We start from the raw sequence: 21,729 nt of genomic DNA, 5'->3' as shown, positions 1-21,729 counted from the left end.
AGGAATCAGGTGGAAAACTATCCTCTGATTAGAGTTAGACTAGCACAAAGGAAGATGGTTGTGGTCGTTGAAGGTCAATCCTCTCTCCCGGGACATTACTGCAGGAGTTCCTCAGGGTAGTGTCCTCGGCCCAACCATCTTCAGCCACTTTGTTATTAACCTTCCTTGCATCAGAAGTGGGGTTTTTGCCGATGGGAATACCATTGACCAGAAACTAAACTGGACTAGCCATATAAATACTGTGGCTATAAGAGCAGATCAGAGGCTGGGTATCCTGTGGCAAGCAACTCACCTCCTGATTGTCCCAAGCCTGTCCACCATCTACTAGGCACAAACCAGAAGTGAGATGGAATACTCTCCACTTGTCTGGAAAGGTGCAACTCCAACACCACTCAAGCAGCTTGACACCATCCAGGACCAAAGCTGCCCTTTTATTAGCACTCCTTCCACAAACATTCATTCCCACCACTGTTGAACAGATTTTACAGCCGTGTGTATAATCTACAAGATGCACTGAGACTCCTGAGAAAGCACTTTCAAAACCCACAACTGCTACCATCTAGAAGAACAAGGGAAGTCATCACATGGGAACATCACCACCTGGAAGTTCCCATCTAAACAACTCACCATCATCACTTGGAAATATATCACCATTTCTTCACTGTAGCTGGGTCAGAACCCTGGAACCCCCCCCCAATAGCACAGTGGCGTACCTACACCATGTGGACTGCAGCGGTTCAAGAACGCAGCTCAGCATCACCTTCTCAAGGGCTACTTAGTGTTACTGGGTTATGGAGATAGGGTGGAGGTGTGGGCTTGGGTAGGATGCTCTTTCAAAGAGCCGGTGCAGACTCAATGGGCCGAATGGCCTTCTGCACTGTAAATTCTATGATTCTATGAACTAGGGATAAGCAATAAATGCTAGCCAAGCCAGCGATGGCCACATCCTGTAAATTAAAAATACAATGATTCCAAAACATTCAGCACCATTCAGGTCTCCTCAGATACAGAAGCAGTCCTTGTCCATATGCCGCAAACCTGGACAATGTTCAGGAATTGGGGCTGGTTTAGCACACTGGGCTAAATCACTGGCTTTTAAAGCAGGCCAACAGCACGGTTCAATTCCCGTACCAGCCTCCCTGAACAGGCACCGGAATGTGGTGACTAGGGGCTTTTCACAATAACTTCATTTGAAGCCTACTTGTGACAATGGGCTTAAAAGTGGCCACTAACATTCATGCCACAGAAGTTCCAGGCAATGAACATCTCCAAAAAGAGAGAATCTAGTCCCCTCCCCTTGACATTCATAAATGCATACGAACTAGAAATAGAAGTAGGCCATTTGGCCCCTCGAGTCAGCTCTGTTTTGTTATGTTCACCACAAGCTCCACCACTCAATTAGATCACGGCTAATCTATTTGTGTTTTGAGTTCTACATTCTCATCTACCTTTTGATTCTCTTGCCTAACAAGAATCTATCTACCTCTGTCTTAAAAATAGTCAGTGTCCCTGCTTCCGCCACCTTCTGTGGCAGAGAGTTCCAAAGTTGTACATCACCTAAGAGAAAAAAATTATCTCTGTCCTAAAAGATCGACCCTGAATTTTAAAACCCATTGGCCCTGGACTCACCCATAAGAGGAAACATCCTTTCCATGTTAACCTTTTCAAGATCATTCAGGATCTTATTTACTTCAATTAAGTCACCCCTCACCCTTCTAAACTCCAGTAGGAACATGCCTAACCTTTGCAACCCATCCTCACTCTATGACATTACTACCACGGAATCCCCCACTATCAACAATCTAAGGGGGTTACCATTGGCAGAGACTGAACAGGACCAGCCATATAAATACTGTGGCTACAAGAGCAGGTCAGAGGCTGGCAATCCTGCCTTTTGTAGTTTACCTCCTGACTCCTCAAAACCTGGCCACATACAAGGCCCAAGTCAGGAGCATGACGGAATACTCTCCACTTGGCTGGATGAGTGCAGCTCCAACAATAAACACTCAAACAGTTTACAAACCATCCAGGACAATGCATCCCACTTGATTGGCACACAATCCACCATCCTAACCAATAGAGGTCAGAGAGTGGTGGTGGATGGCAAATATTCAGCCTGGAGCCCAGTTACCAGTGGTGTACCGCAGGGGTCAGTTCTGGGTCCTCTGCCGTTTGTAATTTTCATTAATGACTTGGATGAGGGAGTTGAAGGGTGGGTCAGTAAATTTGCAGATGATACGAAGATTGGTGGAGTTCTGGATAGTGAGGAGGGCTGTTGTCGGCTGCAAAGAGATATAGATAGGATGCAGGGCTGGGCTGAGAAGTGGCAGATGGAGTTTAACCCTGAAAAGTGTGAGGTTGTCCATTTTGGAAGGACAAATATGAATGCGGAATACAGGGTTAACGGTAGAGTTCTTGGCAATGTGGAGGAGCAGAGAGATCTTGGGGTCTATGTTCATACATCTTTGAAAGTTGCCACTTAAGTGGATAGAGCTGTGAAGAAGGCCTATGGCGTGCTAGCGTTAATTAACAGAGGGATTGAATTTAAGAGCCGTGAGGTGATGATGCAGCTGTACAAAACTTTGGTAAGGCCACATTTGGAGAACTGTGTACAATTCTGGTCGCCTCATTTTAGAAAGGATGTGGAAGCTTTGGAAAAGGTGCAAAGGAGATTTCTTCTCTTCTCTCAGGTAGATGTAAAAGATCCCATGGTACTATTTTGAAGATGAGCACAAGAGTTATCTCATGGTGTCCTGGGCGATATTCATCTCGCAATCAACATCACAAAAAGCTGGTTATCTAGCCATTAATACATGCCGTATGGGAGCTTACTGTGTGCAAATCCGCTGCTGTGTTCCCTACATTACAATGGTGACTATACTTAAAAGAACTTCATTGGGTATAAAGCACTTTAAGACATCATTGGATGTTAAAAAATTTGGAAAAATGTGTCACAACACCCTGGTCTGGTGCAGTCAATTTCAGCCTCACTTAACCCGGAGTTGCAACACAAGTGAAATAAGATTTTAATTCAAATACCCGAGGTCCTTGGTTGAGCCAATAAACTGCAGTTAACAGGTTTGTAACTTTACACAAGTAACCTTTTATTATGTACAGTATTGTATTTAAACGGACAGAAAATGGAACTATCTAATGCCCCTTTCCTAATTAACCCCCCCCCCCCCCCGCCCCACACACACAGACAAATAACAGAGGGGAAAAGGTGATGGAAAGAAAATATTAATAAAAATAAAAGGATAAGGATCTTTGATGCACTGGGGGTGACTTCCAGTTAAGTGTCTTTCGGGACTTCAGTTTTTGTTTGGATACTTCTTTCTTCTAGACTTTTGGTTTTCTCTGGCAAGGTTGTCTATCTTCTCTGCATACTCAGCACCATTCCAAGTTCACAGTAAAGGATGTGCTGGGCACTCAATGTGTTCAGCAAGAGAGAGAGAAAGAGAACGTTCTTTTCACTTCCATGGTCTAACTGCTTCTGTCCAGTTCTCTCAGAAAGCATCATGCAGGAAGCAATCACTGACCGTTGTCAGGCAGAACACTGTCCCTGGCCAACCCATCAGTTTGCCAGTTAACCAATCGATCTGACTCCCTCCAAACCTGGTTCCTAAGATTCACTTGGTGCCGAGGAGTCTGGCTAAAAACAAAATCAGGGAGCACAATGGGCGCCATTCAGTGACTTAAAACTAAGATTGCTGGGGTGTTTCTCGGCAGCTGCAGCATCGAGATTCAACGACACTTTGTGTTTTTTGGGGCTCGGGTAGTTTCTCCCCGCCAAGGTCACACTTCAGTCAATTTCCTGCTGGTGAGCTGATCGGCACGCCATTTTAACTGGCAGCCCCGATCTCTGCAACCCTCCACTTTCAGGCCATCCCCAACCCCGCTTTATGGACCCCCCCCCCTTTATCCCCCTGACCTCTTGAAGCCTCTACAACATCTCTCCCCCAATGGGCAAGGCCATTACGGCCCGACCCCTGGCAGTGCCAGCCTGTTTGTCAGGACACTGGTGCGATTCAGCCACTGCCACAATTGGTGGCACTGCCAATGTGCCAGGCTGGCAATGCCAAGGTGCCTGGGGGAGTGCCAGGGTACTACACTGCCCTGTCCCTGATGACCCGGGAGTCGCAAATGGCCTGTGAGACGCCCCGAGGTGCCGTCATTCCGGGTCCACGTTTGTGGCAATCAGTGCTAAACGGCACCCTGTCGAGGTCTTCACAGGCATGGCCATTGACTCCCGGTGCCGGGTGTGTACTGTGTCCAGGTATTTAAATCGGCTTAGTGCCTTATGTAAATATGCTGATCTGGATCATGCCCAGTGAGGGGGAGATCCAGATCGCGCCAGCTGGAGCGAGTCGAGCGACTCGCAACCTGGTACGGTGCCCGATTTGGGGCTCTCACAGGCTTCACCCATTGTGGCAGTGGCTGAATCGCTCCCAGTGTCCTGACAAGCTGGTTGCTTCAATCTTGAGTCTTCTGTTTAAAGGCATGCGCCACAGACCAAAATAATAAAATAACATAAAAGAAATGGGAAGAAAGGAAATAAATTGGAGTGACTCTTACAGATGCAAGACCTTATTTCTTTCTTGGAACAAGACGTCCTTCCAAGATGGCTAGACGGGCATGTGCAGCTAATGGATCTCTAAGTAACCATATCCCTGAATTTCTTCACCCCCAACTCCATTCAGGCATCTGCTGGGGACATTTGCAGGATCTCACTATCCACCGCCCACAAATCTGTCTACCAATAGAGGTACCATGCATGTCAAAGCCACCCAATATATGCACATCGTGTGGTGAACGTATTGCTGCTACAATTCACCACAGTATTGTATTGTATTATGTCGATGCCCTTGTGGGCTCCGCCTGTGGCCCTGCCCCCTCGGGGGCGGTATATAGATCTGCAGCCTGTAGGCGGCACTCAGTACAGAGCAGTCACAGGCAGGCACAGATCTAGCTTATTAAAACCACTGTTCACTTCTACTAATCGTCTCGTGTGAATTGATGGTCGCATCAATTTAATAAGCTAAGATATCGCAATGGAAGCCGCCCTCAAACCTGATCGACTGGAATTCGGCCCACAGGCAGCTGAAGCAAAAGGAATCTTTTCACACTGGCTCCGCTGCTTTGAGGCCTACCTCGCCGCCTCCTCCTCGCCCGCCGTCACCGAGGCACAGAAGCTGAGTCTCCGCCACGCCCGGGTGAGCCACAGATTCTCTGTACTAATCAAAGACGCGACCACGTATGGAGACGCGGTCGCGATCCTGAAAAGACATTACGTGAGGCCGGTGAACGAAGTGTTCGCGCGGCGTCTCCTCACCACACGTCGTCAACGCTCCGGGGAATCGCTGGAGGAATATCTACGCGACCTGAGGGTACTCGCTCGAAACTGCAACTACAAGGACATCACTGCCTTGCAGCATATGGAACTCACCATCCAGGACACCTATGTGGCCGGAGTTCGGTCCAACTATGTCAGACAGCGCCTGCTCGAAAAGGGCGCCCTCGACTTAGAAGAGACGGTAAAACTATCCACCTCATTAGAGGTAGCCTTCCAGAGCCTAAATGCTTTCCCCTCCGACCACGCGATTTCCTCGTGGGCGCCAGAGGCGCGACCATCACCCGACCCGAGGGTGTCCCAGGCCTGTGCTGCACGGTTGCCCGCCCAACCCGGGGGGCCACCTTTCTATTTCTGCGGTCAGAAACAGCACCCCAGGCAGCGTTGCCCAGCTCGGAACGCGACCTGCAGCAAGAAAGGACATTTTGCCAAAGTCTGCTTGGCCCGACCCAAAGTTCCAAAATCGCAGGCCCGACTCACAGGCCCACAGCGTGGCTGCATGCCTGCCAGCGCGCAAGATGACCGACTTCGGGCCATCCACAATGACCTCTGTTACCCGGGGGTCACCCGGCTTCTCCACTTCATCAAGGCCCGCAACCTGCCCTACTCCACCGAGGTCAGGGCCATGACCAGGGACTGCCAAGTCTGCACTTCTATCGGGCAGACAAGGCCCACCTGGTGAAGGCATCCCGCCCCTTTGAGCGCCTCAGCGTAATTTCAAAGGGCCCCTCCGCTCCACTGACCGCAACGTGTATTTTCTCAACGTCATTGACGAGTACTCCCGTTTCCCCTTTGCCATCCCATGCCCCGACATGACCGCGGCCACTGTCATTAAGGCCCTGCACAGCATCTTCATCCTGTTCGGTTTCCCCACTTACATCCACAGTGACCGGGGCTCCTCGTTTATGAGCGATGAGCTGCGTCAGTATCTGCTCGGTCAGGGCATTGCCTCGAGCAGGACCACCAGTTACAACCCCTGGGGAAATTGACAGGTGGAGAGGAAGAACGCGGCGGTATGGAAGGCCATCCTTCTGGCCCTACGGTCTAGAAGTCTCCCGGCTTCCCGCTGGCAGGAGGTCCTCCCCGGCGCACTCCACTCCATTCGGTCGCTCCTCTGTATAGCCACAAACGAGACCCCTCACGACCGTCTATTTGTCTTCCCCAGAAAATCCACCTCCAGGGTCTCGCTTCCGTCCTGGCTGACAACACCAGGGCCTGTCCTCCTCCGGAAGTACGTGAGGAGCCATAAGTCTGACCCCCTGGTCGAGAGGGTCCAGCTCCTACATGCCAACCCTCAGTATACCTATGTGGCGCACCGCGACGGGCGACAAGATACAGTCTCCCTCCGGGATCTGGCACCCGCCGGTTCCCCAGCAACCATCATCTACACCCCCCCCCCCCCACACCAAACACCGCCTCTACACGGCCTACACCCCCCTCCCCCCACCCATCCTGATGAAGTTCCAGACAACATGCTCCCGGAGTCAACAAGCCCAACACCGGTGCCCGCAGCGAAGCCGGAGCTGAGGCGATCACAGAGAACGACCAAGGCGCCGGACAGACTCGATCTGTGAGCCCACTTCACCCCTGCTGGACTTTGATTTTTTAACAGGGGGTGAATGTGGTGAACGTATTGCTGCTGCAATTCACCACTGTATTGTATTGTATTATGTTGATGCCCCCGTGGGCTCTGCCTGTGGCTCCGCCTCCTCAGGGGTGGTATATAGATCTGCAGCCTGTAGGCGGCACTCAGTACAGAGCAGTCACAGGCAGGCACAGATCTAGCTTATTAAAACCACTGTTCACTTCTACTAATCGTCTCATGTGAATTGATGGTTGCATCACATTGACACTAATGTGGCCAGTCAAACACAGAAAGCACTTGCCTTTGCTGTAGTTCTGGATTCCCACAGGTCGATCGAGTCATAGACTGTACACATGTGCCAATCAAGGTACCATCAGATCAGCTGGGAGTATTTATCAATGGAAGGGATTCCACTTGCTCAATGTGCTGGTCGTTTATGACCACCAGAAGCTTATTAGGCACAAGATTTCCTGGAAACTGCCATCACTCCAATATTCTATGTCAGTTAAGTCTACTACAGGTTTTGCAGCTCCGAGCAGACTGAATGGCTGTTTCTCGCGAGACGAGGGCTGCCCTCTAAGGACTTGGCTGATGACACTTGTCAAGGGTCTTACTAATGATACCGAGACGTACAAAAGGAGACGCGTCACCACAAAGACGAATATTAAGCAAGCCATTGACTTGTTGAAAATAAGATTCAGCTGTCTGGACAGATTCTCAATGCACCAGCAAATATCTCCAGAATGGTAGTGGTCTGCTGTGCTTTGCACAACATTGTGCTGCAGGGGGTCTGGAGCTGCAGGAGGAGGAAGGTGCTGACAGCTCAACATCCTCTGAGGAGGAGAATAATATTGACACTGCAGCAGTAGTTCCACATCCAGCTGCCAGAGAAGCCCATGCCGGAATCATAGCGGCAGTTTAGATAACAAACAAATGTAAAGCTATACAGAACTGTAACTCTAAATATTCTGCTCACTATCTTGCCACCCTGCAATCTTGCTTAGTCTCCTCCAGCACAACACATTCCCAGTCATAAATGACTGCATCACAAACACACATTCCACACGACTCCACTCTGGGAGTGCCATTCTGATTAAATCTTTCAATATTGGGGAATCAGCATTCTGTAATGTGAACAATGATATTAAAATGAAAATGAAATGAACTGGAGAGAACAAGACGTAAAAAACTTTCCTAATTTACTATTTCACAAATATTATACCGTCAATTCACTGTGAGACCGAGTGAACATTAGGCTTTATTATCCATGAACTCGCCTGCCAGAGTTGGCTGTACAAATGAGTGCCACCCACAGGTGGCCGGTCTATATATGGCCCCGGTGAGGGCGGAGCCAGAGGCGGAGCCCACCGGGGTTCCAGTACAGTACCTGGAAGTAGACCGTATCTTCACATCCAGGTCATAGGTCACAGCATTATACAGACAGCTCATGCATTAGGTGAATACATTCACAACAAATTAAGCAACATTTACATAGTTACAAACATGAACCCGTTGTGCAATTATGAAGTCTTCCTCTTCTGCTTGCTATAATTTCTATGTGGTGCTGCGCCTAAGGCTTCAGCTGAGTTAAGGACAAGTTACTTATTTCTCCATTCTTACAGCTGAAAGATGCATGAGGATGCCCTCTGGAACTGCCCTACCTGCAACCGTGCAAAGGCAGGCTCATTCTTCGATCAGGAGGCAGCATGTGGGTTCTGCCTGAGGACAAAGTGGGAAACAGAGTCCCTCTCATGATCCACATGCCCTTTCCTGCCAGTAGAAAACTGGAAAACTCTTGGCAGCATGTCAGTTCGGCATTCTGCTACCAAGGTAATGTTTGCTTCAACCCTCTGTAAATGGCAAGTCGAGTGTCCAAGCCATTAGTGTGGATCCTCATGCATTTAGTGACGTGTCTGATTCTCCATGGAGTGGCTGTTCTTTCCATGGAGATGGTCATCAGAACAAATGCCTGAGACACCATGACACTCATGTTTGAGATGAATTCCTCCATTTTTTGTGGAAGATGCACACCGCCTCAGGAAATTCTGATAGAAGTATAGATAACTTTTTAGTGTATGATCCCTGAGGCATTGCATCTGTATCTGAATGAGTAGAGTTTGGAGTGTTTTGTGCCCTCCAATGGTAGTTCTTCATTGCTGTCCTGCTGCTGCTCACATGTGATGCATTCCTCATCATGTGCCACCCTAACTAACTGAGAATCTGGACCCACTGAGATCTGTATATCTGCGCTCGAGGAGGGTGTGCAGAAGTCACGTGTCTGTATCGTCACCAGGTCTCTGGACTACCCCATCTCTCCACCACAATGGGCAGCAATTGTGCCACCTTGCACATCCCAAGTGCTTCCTCCCCCATTGCAGTCAGGGTGACCATGGCTGCAGCTCCACTCCAGTTCTTCGTTGATCCCTGGAGTTGTGGTTCTCTTCTGCTGCAATGAAAAAAAGTAGAGAGTTAGGAGTGTGAGGAGTTAACTGCTTTCTCAGAATGGAGCATGAAACGGTTGAGGGGGGTGACAATGACGAATGGGTTCAATAGGACAATAGGATAAGAGTGAGTCTCAGTGTTGTCTGTTAAGATGGAAGCTGGAAAGAAAGTAATGTGTGTATGCACCTGTAAGGTGTGTGAGTCACAGGAGTGCTGTGCAGGAGAATGCTAGGGAAGTGAATGAGTGGTGGCTGCCAACTGGGTGATGCAGGATACTTGTCTTGCTGATTGCAATAGGTCATTAAACCTTTTCCGGCACTGGTTCCGGGTCCTGGACACCACACTCCAGCTGCTCACATTCTCCACTGCTTCCAGACAGCACTTCTCCTCTCATCCTCATGGAAGAAGACTACTTTAAAAAAATATAGATATTTATTAAAGTTTTTGACACAATTTTTCTCCCTTATAAACAATAACCCCCCCACCACCCCGGTTAAAAAAAAAGAAACGAGAAATCGCGCTGAGCAAGATATATGCATGGCAAAATAGTATATTTACATAACTTTGTACACTGGCTCTCTCCCGTACGTGCCAGTTTCCCCGACTCTTCATGTTGTCTCTTGCTCATCCACCCCCCCAGGCAGCTCCCCCCCCCCCCGCCCCCCCCCAAACCAGGTTGCTGCTGCTGCTGACCGACCTTCCTCTAACGCTCCGCGAGATAGTCTAGGAACGGTTGCCACCGCCTGTAGAACCCCTGCGCAGACCCTCTCAAGGCGAACTTAATCCTCTCCAACTTTATGAACCCAGCCATGTCGTTTATCCAGGACCCCACGCTGGGGGGCTTCGCCTCCTTCCACATTAGCAAGATCCTTCGCCGGGCTACTAGGGACGCAAAGGCCAGAATGCCGGCCTCTTTCGCCTCCTGCACTCCCGGTTCGTCCACTACTCCGAATATTGCTAGCCCCCAGCTAGGCTTGACCCGGACTTTCACCACCTGAGATATTGCTCCCGCCACTCCTCTCCAGAACCCCTCCAGTGCCGGGCATGACCAAAACATATGGACATGGTTCGCCGGGCTCCCTGAGCACCTTCCACATCTGTCCTCTACCCCAAAGAACCTGCTCAACCTCGCCCCCGTCAAGTGAGCTCTATGAACCACCTTAAATTGTATCAGGCTGAGCCTGGCACACGAGGAGGAGGAATTAACCCTACCCAGGGCACCAGCTCCTCCTCCCATTTACCCTTCAACTCTTCCACCAGCGCTTCCCCCTCTTCTTTCATCTCCTGGTCTATTGCCGACACCTTGCCCTCCCCGACCCATGCACCCGAGATCACCCTGTCTTGAATTTCTTGTGCCGGGAGCAACGGGAAATTCCCTCACCTGTCTCCTCACAAAAGCCCTCGCCTGCATATATCTAAAGGCATTTCCCGGGGGTAACTCGAACTTCTCCTCCAGTGCCCCTAAGCTCGCAAACGTCCCGTCAATGAACAGGTCCCCCATTCTTCTAATCCCCGCCCGATGCCAGCTCTGGAACCCCCCGTCCATCTTCCCCGGAACAAACCGGTGGTTACCTCTGATCGGGGACCATACCGATGCTCCCATTGCGCCCCGGTGCCGTCTCCACTGGCCCCAGATCCTTAACGTTGCCGCCACCACCGGGCTCGTGGTATACTTTGTCGGCGAGAGCGGCAGCGGTGCCGTCACCAACGCCCCCAGGCTCGTTCCTTTACAGGCCGCCATCTCCATCCTCTTCCATGCCGCCCCCTCTCCCTCCATAACCCACTTGCGAATCATCGCCACATTTGCTGCCCAGTAGTAGCTCCCTAAATTTGGCAGCGCCAACCCTCCTCGGTCCCTACTGCGTTCCAGGAACCCTCTCCTTACCCTCGGGGTCTTATTCGCCCACACAAACCCCATAATACTCCTACCTATTCTCTTAAAAAAGGCCTTGGTGATCACGATGGGGAGGCACTGAAACACAAACCTCGGGAGGACCACCATTTTGACCGACTGCACTCTACCCGCCAGCGAGAGCGGTAACATGTCCCATCTTTTGAAGTCCCCCTCCATTTGCTCCACCAATCTCGTCAGGTTCAGTTTATGTCGGGCCCCCCAACTCCTGGCTATCTGAATCCCCAGATACCGAAAGCTCCCCTCCGTCCTCAGCGGTAGGTCCCCTATCCCTCTTTCCTGGTCCCCTGCCTGTAATACGAAGAGCTCACTCTTCCCTACATTGAGCTTATAGCCCGAAAACTCCCCAAACTCCCTTAGAGTCTGCATGACCTCCACCATCCCCTTCATTGGGTCCGCCACGTACAGCAACAGGTCATCCGCATATAGCGACACCCGATGCTCTTCTCCCCCTCGCACCACCCCCCTCAATTTATTAGACTCCCTCAATGACATGGCCAATGGTTCGATCGCCAATGCAAACAACAGGGGGGACAGGCGGTACAGTCGAAAGTACTCCGACCTCCGCCGGTTCGTCACTATACTCGCCACCGGGGCTCTGTAAAGGAGCTGAACCCAACTGATAAACCCTCCCCCGAACCCAAACCTACGCAGCACCTCCCAGAGGTACTCCCACTCTACTCGGTCAAGGGCCTTCTCCGCGTCCATAGCTGCCACTATCTCCGCCTCTCCCTCCTCCGATGGCATCATCATCACGTTTAAAAGCCGCCGCACGTTTGTGTTTAATTGCCTGCCCTTTACAAATCCCGTCTGGTCTTCATGGATCACCCCTGGGACACAGTCCTCGATCCTCGTGGCCAGCAACTTTGCATCCACATTGAGGAGCGAGATCGGCCTGTACGATCCACATTGCAGTGGGTCCTTGTCCCGCTTTAAGATCAAAGAAATTGTCGCTTCCGACATTGTCGGGGGCAGGGTCCCCTCCTCTCTTGCCTCGTTAAAGGTCCTCACTAGTAACGGGGCCAACAGGTCTACATACTTCTTGTAGAACACCACCGGGAACCCGTCCGGTCCCGGGGCCTTCCCCGCCTGCATACTCCCCAAACCCTTGCTCAGCTCCTCCAACCCAATTGGTGCCCCCAAGCTAGCCACCTCCTGCTCTTCCACCCTCGGGAATCTCAGTTGGTCTAGGAATCGTCTCTTCCCCCGCTGGGGGCTGGGATCTGTACAGCTCTTCATAGAAGGCCTTAAATACCTCGTTTATTTTCGTCGCACTCCAAACCGTGGCTCCCCTTCCATCCTTGACTCCCCCTATTTCCCTCGCTGCCATCCTCTTACGGAGCTGGTGTGCCAGCATCCGACTAGCCTTTTCCCCGTACTCGTAGATCGCCCCCTGCGCTTTCCTCCACTGTGCCTCCGCCTTCCCTGTGGTCAACAGGTCAAACTCCGTCTGGAGCCGTCGTCTTTCCCCAAGTAATCTTTACTCCGGGGCCTCTGCGTATCTCCTGTCCACTCTCAAAATCTCCCCCACTAACCTCTCCCTTTCCATGCCCTCTGTCTTCTCCCTATGAGCCCTAATGGAGATTAGCTCTTCCCTGATCACCACCTTCAACGCCTCCCATACCACCCCCACCCGCACCTCCCCGTTGTCATTGGCCTCCAAGTACCTTTCGATACACCCCCTCACCTTCCCACACACCACCTCGTCTGCCAGCAGTCCCACAGCCAGCCGCCACAGCGGTTGTTGGTCCCTCTCCTCTCCCAGCGCCAGTTCCACCCAGTGCGGGGCATGGTCCGAAACGGCTATGGCCGAATACTCCGTCCCCTCCACCCTCGGGATGAGCGCCCTGCTCAGAACAAAAAAATCTATCCGGGAATAGGCTTTGTGTACATGGGAGAAGAAAGAAAATTCCCTGGCCTGCGGCCTTGCAAACCGCCATGGGGCCACTCCCCCCATCTGATCCATAAACCCCGAGCACCTTGGCCGCCGCCGGCCTCTTTCCAGTACTTGATTTGGAGCGGTCCAGTGCTGGATCCAACACTGTATTGAAGTCCCCTCCCATTATCAGGCCTCCTATCTCCAGGTCCGGAATGCGCCCCAACATGCGCTTCATGAATCCTGCATCATCCCAGTTCGGGGCATATACGTTTACCAACACCACCCGCGTCCCTTGCAACCTACCACTCACCATTACATATTGCCCTCCATTGTCCACTACAATAGTCTTGGCCTCAAATAACACCCGTTTTCCCACCAATATTACCACCCCTCTATTCTTCGCGAGTGGAATATCTGTCCTACCCATCCCTTTCTTAACCTGACCTGGTCCGCCACCTTCAGGTGTGTCTCTTGGAGCACGGCCACGTCCGCCTTCAGCCCCTTTAACACTCGAGCCCTCTTCACCGGCCCATTCAGGCCTCTCACGTTCCACGTTATCAGCCGGATTGGAGGGGCTCTCACCCCCCCCTGCCGACTAGCCATCTCCTTTTCTGGGCCAGTCCCGTGTCCACGCCTCCCTCACCCTCCAGTCCCCCAGACGGGGGACCTCCGTCTCAACCACCTCTTTTATGTCCCATTTCCTTTCGGCCAGTGCAGCAGCAACCCTTTTTCCCCCCCCCTTCCCTCCCCCCCGCTAGACCCCTGTCTAGCTTTTTTGCTCCCCCCATGTCACTCCTGTAAGTCAGCTGACACCTGGTGACCCCGGCTACCCCCGCTATCCCATTGACCTCCCCGTGTGGGAGTTCCCCCTCCCACCTTTCTTCCCGCGCGTGGGAAAAACAAAAAAACCCATGCTTTCCAGAGCCCGCTCCGCCCCCTCTGGCGCAGCTCCTGTCGCGGCCTTGTCTCTCTCCCCCAGCCCATGTACCATTTCCTGCGCGTGATTGTGATTGACCCCCTATGTACAACGACCATCACACATCAAACCTCAAATATCCCCCCCACCCTCACAAACCCTCAGTTAGAGTCCAACTTTTCGGTTTGTATAAATGTCCACGCCTCTTCAGGCGTTTCAAAGTAGTAGTGTTGGCCCTTGTATGTGACCCACAGTCGCGCTGGCTGCAGCATTCCGAATTTCACTTCTTTCCGGTGCAACACCGCTTTGGCCCGGTTGAAACCCGCTTTGCAACCTCCGTGCTCCAGTCCGGGTATATTCGGATCTCTGCGTTGTCCCACTTACTGCTCCGCTCCTTCTTGGCCCATTTCAGGACCCACTCTCTGTCCGTGAACCGGTGGAACTTCACCTTGGCGGCTCATTTGCCTGGGGCCTCCTCGCCAGCACCCGGTGTGCCCCGTCCAACTCCAGCGGCCTCGAAGGGGCCTCCTTGCCCATCATCGCTCCGAGCATCATGCTCGCGTATGCCCCGGCATCGACCCCCTCTGCTCCTTCAGGGAGACCCAGGATCCGCAGATTCTTTCACCTCGACCTGTTCTCCAGGTCTTCCCGCCCACCTCCTGTGTAGCGCCTCGTTCTGCTCCACTCTCACCACCAGGCCCGAGATCTCGTCCTCGTTCTGACCAACTCTTTTTTGTACCTCCTGGATCTGAACCTCGTGGGCCTTCTGGGTGATCCCCAGTCCTTCGATTGCCGAAAGCATAGGCGCCAGCATTTCCTTACGCATCTCCTCGCGCTGCTCCTCGAAGCAGTGCTTGATAAACTCTTGCAGCTCCACTTTGTCTCTGGCCGCCGCCATTTTGTCTTTTTTCCCCGGTTTCTCCCGTTGCTCCAATGCCACTTTTGTGGCCATTACACTTCGAGTCCGTTTCATAAAAGTTGGAGGGGGACCTCCCTCTTACCTTCCCCACGGGTTGGTGTCAAAAAAAGTTCCGTTGGGGCTCTTCTAACGAGCCCGAAAGTCCGTGGTAGCGGGAGCTGCTGAATCGTGCGGCTCAGCTCCGCATAGCCGCAACCGGAAGTCAAGAAGATTACTTTTACCCTCAGTGCATTCAACATGACCTCCAGGGACAAATCTGAGAACCTGGGAGCAGAAGTTCCACATCTTTCCTCCATCCTACAGCAGTTTCCTCCTTCCCGCTGGTATCATGAATATTTCACTCATGCCGTGGTCCCTTTAAATAGAGATCCTGCATTGCATGTTTATGTGCATCACCCCACCGATTGGGTGGGAAACCCAGAGGCATGAGGATAACGACATGGCTCAGCAAAAGAGCCTTTGCTAAGTCTGCTCCTTAATCAAACTTTTTTTTGTTATTCATTCATAGGACATGGGCATCGCTGGCTAGGCCAGCATTTTTATTGCACATTCCTAATTGTCTTTGAGAAGGTGGTGGTGAGCTGCCTGCTTGTACCGCTGCAGTCCATGTCGTGTAGGTACACCCACTGAGCTGTTAGGAGGAGTTCTAGGATTTTGACTCAGTGACAGTGAAGGAATGACATAGTTCCGATGGTGTGTGACTTGGAGGGGAGCTTGCAGGTGGCGGTGCTCCCAAGTCAGCCTTCTGATGTACTTCTAGGTGACGGAGGTCATTGGTTTGGAAGTTGCTGTCTGAAGAGTCTTGGTGAGTTCCTGATCCAGAAATGGTCCCTCCTTTTTGGTAGGGACTAAGTTGATAATGTTTCACTTGTGAAAACAAAGAGCATATGTTTGCTGTTCTACAATATCATGGGAGAACATCATGGGCGAAATTCTCCCCCAACGGCGCGATGTCCGCTGACTGGCGCCCAAATCGGCACCAATCAGACGGGCATCGCGCCGCCCCAAAGGTGCGGAATGCTCCGCATCTTTGGGGGCCGAGCCCCAACATTGAGGGGCTAGGCCGACGGCGGAGGGATTTCCGCCCCGCCAGCTGGCGGAAATGGCGTTTGTTGCCCCGCCAGCTGGCGCGGAAATGCGGCGCATGCGCGGGAGCGTCAGCGGCCGCTGACAGTTTCCCGCGCATGCGCAGTGGGGAGAGTCACTTCCGCCTCCGCCATGGTGGAGGCCGTGGCGGAGGCGGAAGGGAAAGAGTGCCCCCACGGCACAGGCCCGCCAGCGGATCGGTGGGCCCCAATCGCGGGCCAGGCCACCGTGGGGGCACCCCCCGGGGCCAGATCGCCCCGCGCCCCCCCCCAGGACCCCGGAGCCCGCCCACGCCGCCTGGTCCCGCCAGTAAATACCAGGTTTAATTTACGCCGGCGGGACAGGCAATTTCTGGGCGGGACTTCGGCCCGTCCGGGCCGGAGAATTGAGCGGCGGGTCCCGCCAACCGGCGCGGCCCGATTCCCGCCCCCGCCCAATCTCCGGTACCGGAGACTTCGGCGGGGGCGGGATTCACGGCGGCCAACAGCCATTCTCCGACCCGGCGGGGGGTCGGAGAATGACGCCCCATGTATTTCTTTGTCTTGTTAAACAATGGGAAACGTTTCATGTGACCCTGTTCATCATAGGACTTCAGAGCAGGAGTAGACCATTCAGCCCTGTGAGTCTACTCTTCCATTCAGTATGACCATGGCTGATCAGGTTGTCGTCTCAACTCTGCCTCCCTGTCTGCCCCTACAACCTTTGACTCCTTTGTCTTTCAAAAATCTATATAACTCATTTTTTAATTTAAAGTATCCAATTTTTCCCAATTAAGGAGCAATTTAGCGTGGCCAATTCACCTACCCTTCACTCTTTGGGTTGGAGGGGTGAGACTCACGCAGACAGGGGGAGAATGTGCAAATGCCACAGACAGTGACCCAGGCCGGAATTGAACCCAGGTCATCAGTGCTGTGAGGCAGCAATGCTAACCACTGCGCACCGTACCATCCAAAAATCTACATAACTCAGCCTTGATCAATTCAATCACCCAGCCTCCACTACTTTCTGTGGAAAAAAATTCCACAGACTAACAACACTCTAAGCTATTAACTTGAGTTCATAGAATAAACATTGTTTTGTTTTAAAAACCACTGATCCATTTTCTGTTAGACCATACCTGTAGAGTGAGCCGTGTGCTCCCCATACCACAATCTATTAAAAGTTGTGGGTCAGGTGAACTCCATGATACACTTTGGGATTCTCTAAACCCTGACCCATAACACCCCGATAACCAGCCAAATTCCCCTGAAATCGGCATGATTTCGCCCAACCCCGTCCCTGGATCCGATACATATAAGAGCAGGTCGTCCGCGTACAGAGAGACTCTATGTTCCAACAACCGCCCCCCCCCCCCCGTCCCGCCCCCCGGACCAGCCCCTTGAAGCTCTGCCCACTAACTTTGCCCACCAAGGTGTGTGCCTCTGCGCTGGTGGAGGGTGGGGATAACGGCTGGGATGCATTAATTCTGGCACCCTCAGAGCTCTCCTCTCGTGGGAGGCAGGTGAGGGGGCCACCCCAGATGGGCCGGCGCCCCAGAGGACCTGCGGGAGAATGAACATGTGGTCAGTGGGAGGGATAGGTCAGTCTGTATGGCAATAACAACTCACGTTTGACAGCTCCTCCAGGTGCGAGGGTTGGTGGATCCTCACCTCTGCAGCGTGCGCCGACCTCTGCATTGGTGATCAGTCCTCGGCCACCCCCGTCATCTCCAGGGTCCATTCCTCGAAGGTCATAAGGATTGTTATGTCCGGCACCCCTCTGCCACTCTGGGCTCTCTCCTGACGATTGTGGAGCATCTTTTCCTGCAAAGATAGGAAGGGCATTGTTAGCTACACCTGTGGTTCACATTGGGGATGGGGGGGCTGGTGTGAAAGAAAGTTTGAGTGGGTAAAGAGAGGGGGGGTGAAAGGAGGGTGGGGTGAAGGGAGGGGTGAAGGAAGGGTTTGGGTGAAGGGAGGGGGTGGTGGGAGTGTTGGGGTTAATGTAGGGTTGGGGGGCAAATGGAGGGTTGGTCACGTGGGGGAGGAAAGGTTTCGGGGAGTGGTGGTGTCAACCCTTGCGTGCAGCCACTGCCCTTTCATCCCAGGCGGCACTGGCTGCCCTGTGGCTCACCCTCTGGGACCCTCAGGGGAACTGGACTTCCCTCCTGGACTCCACCGCGTTTAGGAGCCTCCCCAGGTCCGCGTCTCCAAACCTTGGAGCCCGTCGTCTCGGTCTCATGGCTGCAAGCTGTGTGGGGTTGGTTGTGCAAGTGCTGTTTAAGCGCTTCTTGACCTTGTTCGTGGGGGGCTGGCGAATGCAGTCATGGTGAATCGGCTGGCAAGCCCTCATTTGCGGCGTGAAGCCCGTGGGGCCTTGTTAAGTCAACCAATTAACGTTGAATAACGTTGCCGGCCTCGCCGGGTTGAGCGTTGGGAAGCTTGCGACAGTTCCCGCTTGCCACCATACTTAGAAATCTTTCTGGAAAATCGCGGCCAGTATTTCTTTTGACTTAAAGTACCCAATTCATTTTTTTTCCAATTAAGGGGCAATTCCGCGTGGCCAATCAGCCTGCCCTGCACATAGAATTTACAGTCCATTTGGCCCATTGAGTCTGCACTTGGAAAGATACCTTACTCAGGCCCATGCTTCTACCCTATCCCCGTAACCCAGCCTAACCTTTTGGACACAAAGGGGCAATTTAGCAAGGCCAATCCACCTATTCTGCACATCTTTGGACTATGGGAGGAAACCGGAGCACCCGAAGGAAACCCATTCAAACTCAGGGAGAAAGTGCAAACTTCACACGGTCACCCGATGCTGGAATTGAACCTGGGACCCTGGAGCTGTGAGACACCAGTACTAACCACTGTGCCGCCCCTAAATCTTTGGGTTGTGGGGTGAGACACTGTGAGAATTTGCAAACTCCACACGGACAATGACCCGGGGCCAGGATCGGACTTGGGTCCTCAGTGCCGCGAGGTAGCAATGCTAACCACTGCATCACTGTGCTGCCTTACATGCCCAGTATTTATATGGCTGGTCCAGTTCAGTTTCTAGTGCGCAGTGACCTCCTCCCCCCCTCATGTTGACAGTCTGTGTTCACCTCCACCTTCCCATGTGAATTTTTTAAAAAAACTTCCCTCACCACCTACGTCCCAACTGACAACAACATCCTGCCCAAAGCAAACATTCTCAGTGTGGCGGTGGTAACAACGAATGAAGCGGCGGCTTTTGTGGCGTTGCGGGTTGAAGGGAAGCACTGACGTCCGTACACAACACCCAGAGCGACGACGGCACCTCTTCGGCACCGACACTCCCGCGCGCTCAGATCCTGGCAGTCAGGCCGCCGCCGCCCGCCGCCGCGCGCGCGCGCGCCCCTTCTGGCTCGAGCGAGCGTCCGCCCGCGAGCCTGTGTCGGGGAAAGGGGGGAGCCGGAGCGAGCACGCGCGGTCGGTGGGGTGGGAGGGAGGAGGCGCAGAGCGACCGCGCGCTCTCTCAGTGAGGGTGAAAGGACATTGAGCAGCATGGCGGGACTGTGTGTACAGGCAGCTCGGTGCTGCTGCCACCGCCACTGGGCTCAATGGATAAAGTTACTGTTGGGCGTCCTGCAGCTCACTTTACCGAGTTTTCGACAAGGGACGTTCGCAGCACAAGGTTTGGGAATCCTTTGTGTGTCACATTGTTTTGTGTTCGCAGTGTTAATTTTTTTAAAGGGACCCTACCCCCATCTTAAATGTTTGCGGAGCTTGTGGCTTGACAGGGTGTGTGTACCGTGACCCATGTACATGCTCTCCTCTGGATGAAGGCGTTCGTGATCCGGAGGGAGCAACGTGCTGCAAGTCCCCACTCGTGGTTCAAAACCTAAACATTCAATGTTTCAAAGTGTCTCTAATGGAATATTGTGGTCCATACTGTACCAGTTATTTAGTTGTCGTTTAAAACCTGCAGAATAAATCTTCACTATTCCAATTCCAAAGTGCTTGTTCGTGTTATTCGTGTTTCGAAGCGGTTTCGCTTTCACTAAAAAAAATTATATTTTTCTTCGAATAGCACTTGCCGAAATTCCCAAGGTAGTGGAGCTGTGGCAGGCAGAGGAGGGAGATGTGTTAATTCCCACTCAGGTGAGAAATTTGAAATAAAGTCTCGAGTTATATTCCTAACTGTTTGGGAAACGGGAATTCCTGCAGCTGGATGTCAAATTCTAGTTTGTGATTATTTAAAAACAATATTATTGGTTAACACATGATCAAGATGACCTCCATAGTAACAATACTGCCCCTCCATTATGTGTTTGTGTCTTGCTGATGGTAAGAGGTAATAAAATATTTAAAGGTGTAATCCAAACGTGCACATTACCTTGTTTCCACTCGAGCATGTCTCCAGTTGGCTAAACTATCAAGCAAATATTATTTTATCAATAAAAACCTGCCAACATTCATTGTTCTGCTTTGGCATCACTGAATTGTGTTTCTTTATGTCTTGTTATCAAGAAGGTTATTTTTAAAATCAGGAACACAGATCATTAGCATTACTGCATTTGGCTGATTTGCATTTTTTCACTTATGAAAGTTCATCAGATTGATAACTCGATTAGATGATTACAAACTCCAGTGACAGAGGTTGCTTGAACTACGTTAATTTAGATTCTGGTGTAAAAATCGGTAGATAACTGCATTCTATTTTTTTAATTGTACAGTTTGTGTTGTGATTTTGAGAATTAATTAATTTAAAAAGTTCTATTTAAGCACTTGTTCAAGAAATATTTTTAAATATCATAGTACACTTTGATCATGTTGATGTTGTGGCTTCTGACAGTATTGCAGTAGCTTTAATTGAAAGAGATGGACTTGTGAAGAAGTTAACCCAGTAACAAAGCTTGTAACTATGTCTGAATTCACAAACAATTAGCTGTAAAGGTCCCGCCTACTTGGCAACGAACACCGAATTCTGGAGCAGTTCTTTTAACTTTTTCTTGTATGTTTCGGCAATCATACGTCAGTGTGGCTTAAGGCCCGCTGAATATTTTTTGTGCGCCGCCTTCTAATCCAAACTAGAGCATTGATAACTTCTCCCTTTGATAGATCTGTGACTTCTCTCAACAGAATGATGGCTGGGAGTGTTGATAGCAGGTTTCAAGGGGCACCTGGGACATGAGGGTGAACAATGGGCTTAATAGTTTATTTCCTTGGATAGACAATGAAATGGGAATGACAGTGAAGGAAACGGTGAATTAGTCAAAATTAGGTACAGAAAAGAGAAGTGAAGAGGGAAAGAAAGATTGGGTTGAGAAAAGGTAGAAAATTGAGAAACAGAACAATTTACTACTTGCAAGATTGAGTTGTTTCATTTCTGGGCTGGAGAGGTTGAACGGCATTGCAGGAACTAAAATCATTAAGAGTCCTTGAATAACTATTCTGTGCTAGCCCTAACACTCTCCAGCGAGTTTAATAAATTTTTATTAATAGTGCAAATGCAGCAATATCTAAATGCGCTGGGAAGTTGAGGCTAATTCCCATTTTTGCAAGGGTGAAGACAAAACGGCTCATTGTCCAGTAACATGTAGTGATTTGCAACTTGTAGTGTGTCTCTTACCTCAGATTGATAGGTTATTTACAAAATAGCAGTTTGTGCATTGAACTCGCTGTTACTTTACTCGCA

The 21,729-nt window shown here is 51.3% G+C and overlaps 1 protein-coding gene and 1 long non-coding RNA gene across 3 annotated transcripts in view; one reads left to right on the top strand and one right to left on the bottom strand.

The window, feature by feature from the left end:
- Positions 1 to 8,175: 8,175 nt before the first annotated feature.
- Positions 8,176 to 19,430, bottom strand: LOC140408601 (uncharacterized). 2 transcript variants are annotated; one of them, XR_011940149.1, is made up of 4 exons: positions 19,217 to 19,430; positions 17,697 to 17,891; positions 9,685 to 9,789; positions 8,176 to 9,381 (listed from the first exon to the last, which is right to left on the bottom strand). It is a non-coding gene; the product is annotated as an uncharacterized lncRNA (long non-coding RNA). The 2 variants fall into 2 exon arrangements; XR_011940148.1 differs by having other exon boundaries at positions 9,685 to 9,786; positions 19,217 to 19,414.
- A 32-nt stretch (positions 19,431 to 19,462) lies between these two features.
- The window catches only part of tmem131l (transmembrane 131 like), a 210,796-nt gene continuing 208,529 nt past the window's right edge, over positions 19,463 to 21,729 (top strand). The window contains exons 1-2 of the mRNA XM_072496016.1: positions 19,463 to 19,725; positions 20,122 to 20,192. Coding sequence (XP_072352117.1) covers positions 19,596 to 19,725; positions 20,122 to 20,192 — 201 coding nt within the window. The 5' untranslated portion in view covers positions 19,463 to 19,595. The remainder of the gene's footprint in view (positions 19,726 to 20,121; positions 20,193 to 21,729) is intronic.

The sequence above is a fragment of the Scyliorhinus torazame genome, chromosome 3, assembly GCF_047496885.1.
Source record: "Scyliorhinus torazame isolate Kashiwa2021f chromosome 3, sScyTor2.1, whole genome shotgun sequence".
Classification (NCBI taxonomy): domain Eukaryota; kingdom Metazoa; phylum Chordata; class Chondrichthyes; order Carcharhiniformes; family Scyliorhinidae; genus Scyliorhinus; species Scyliorhinus torazame.
This window is presented reverse-complemented; position numbering and strand designations above follow the sequence as displayed.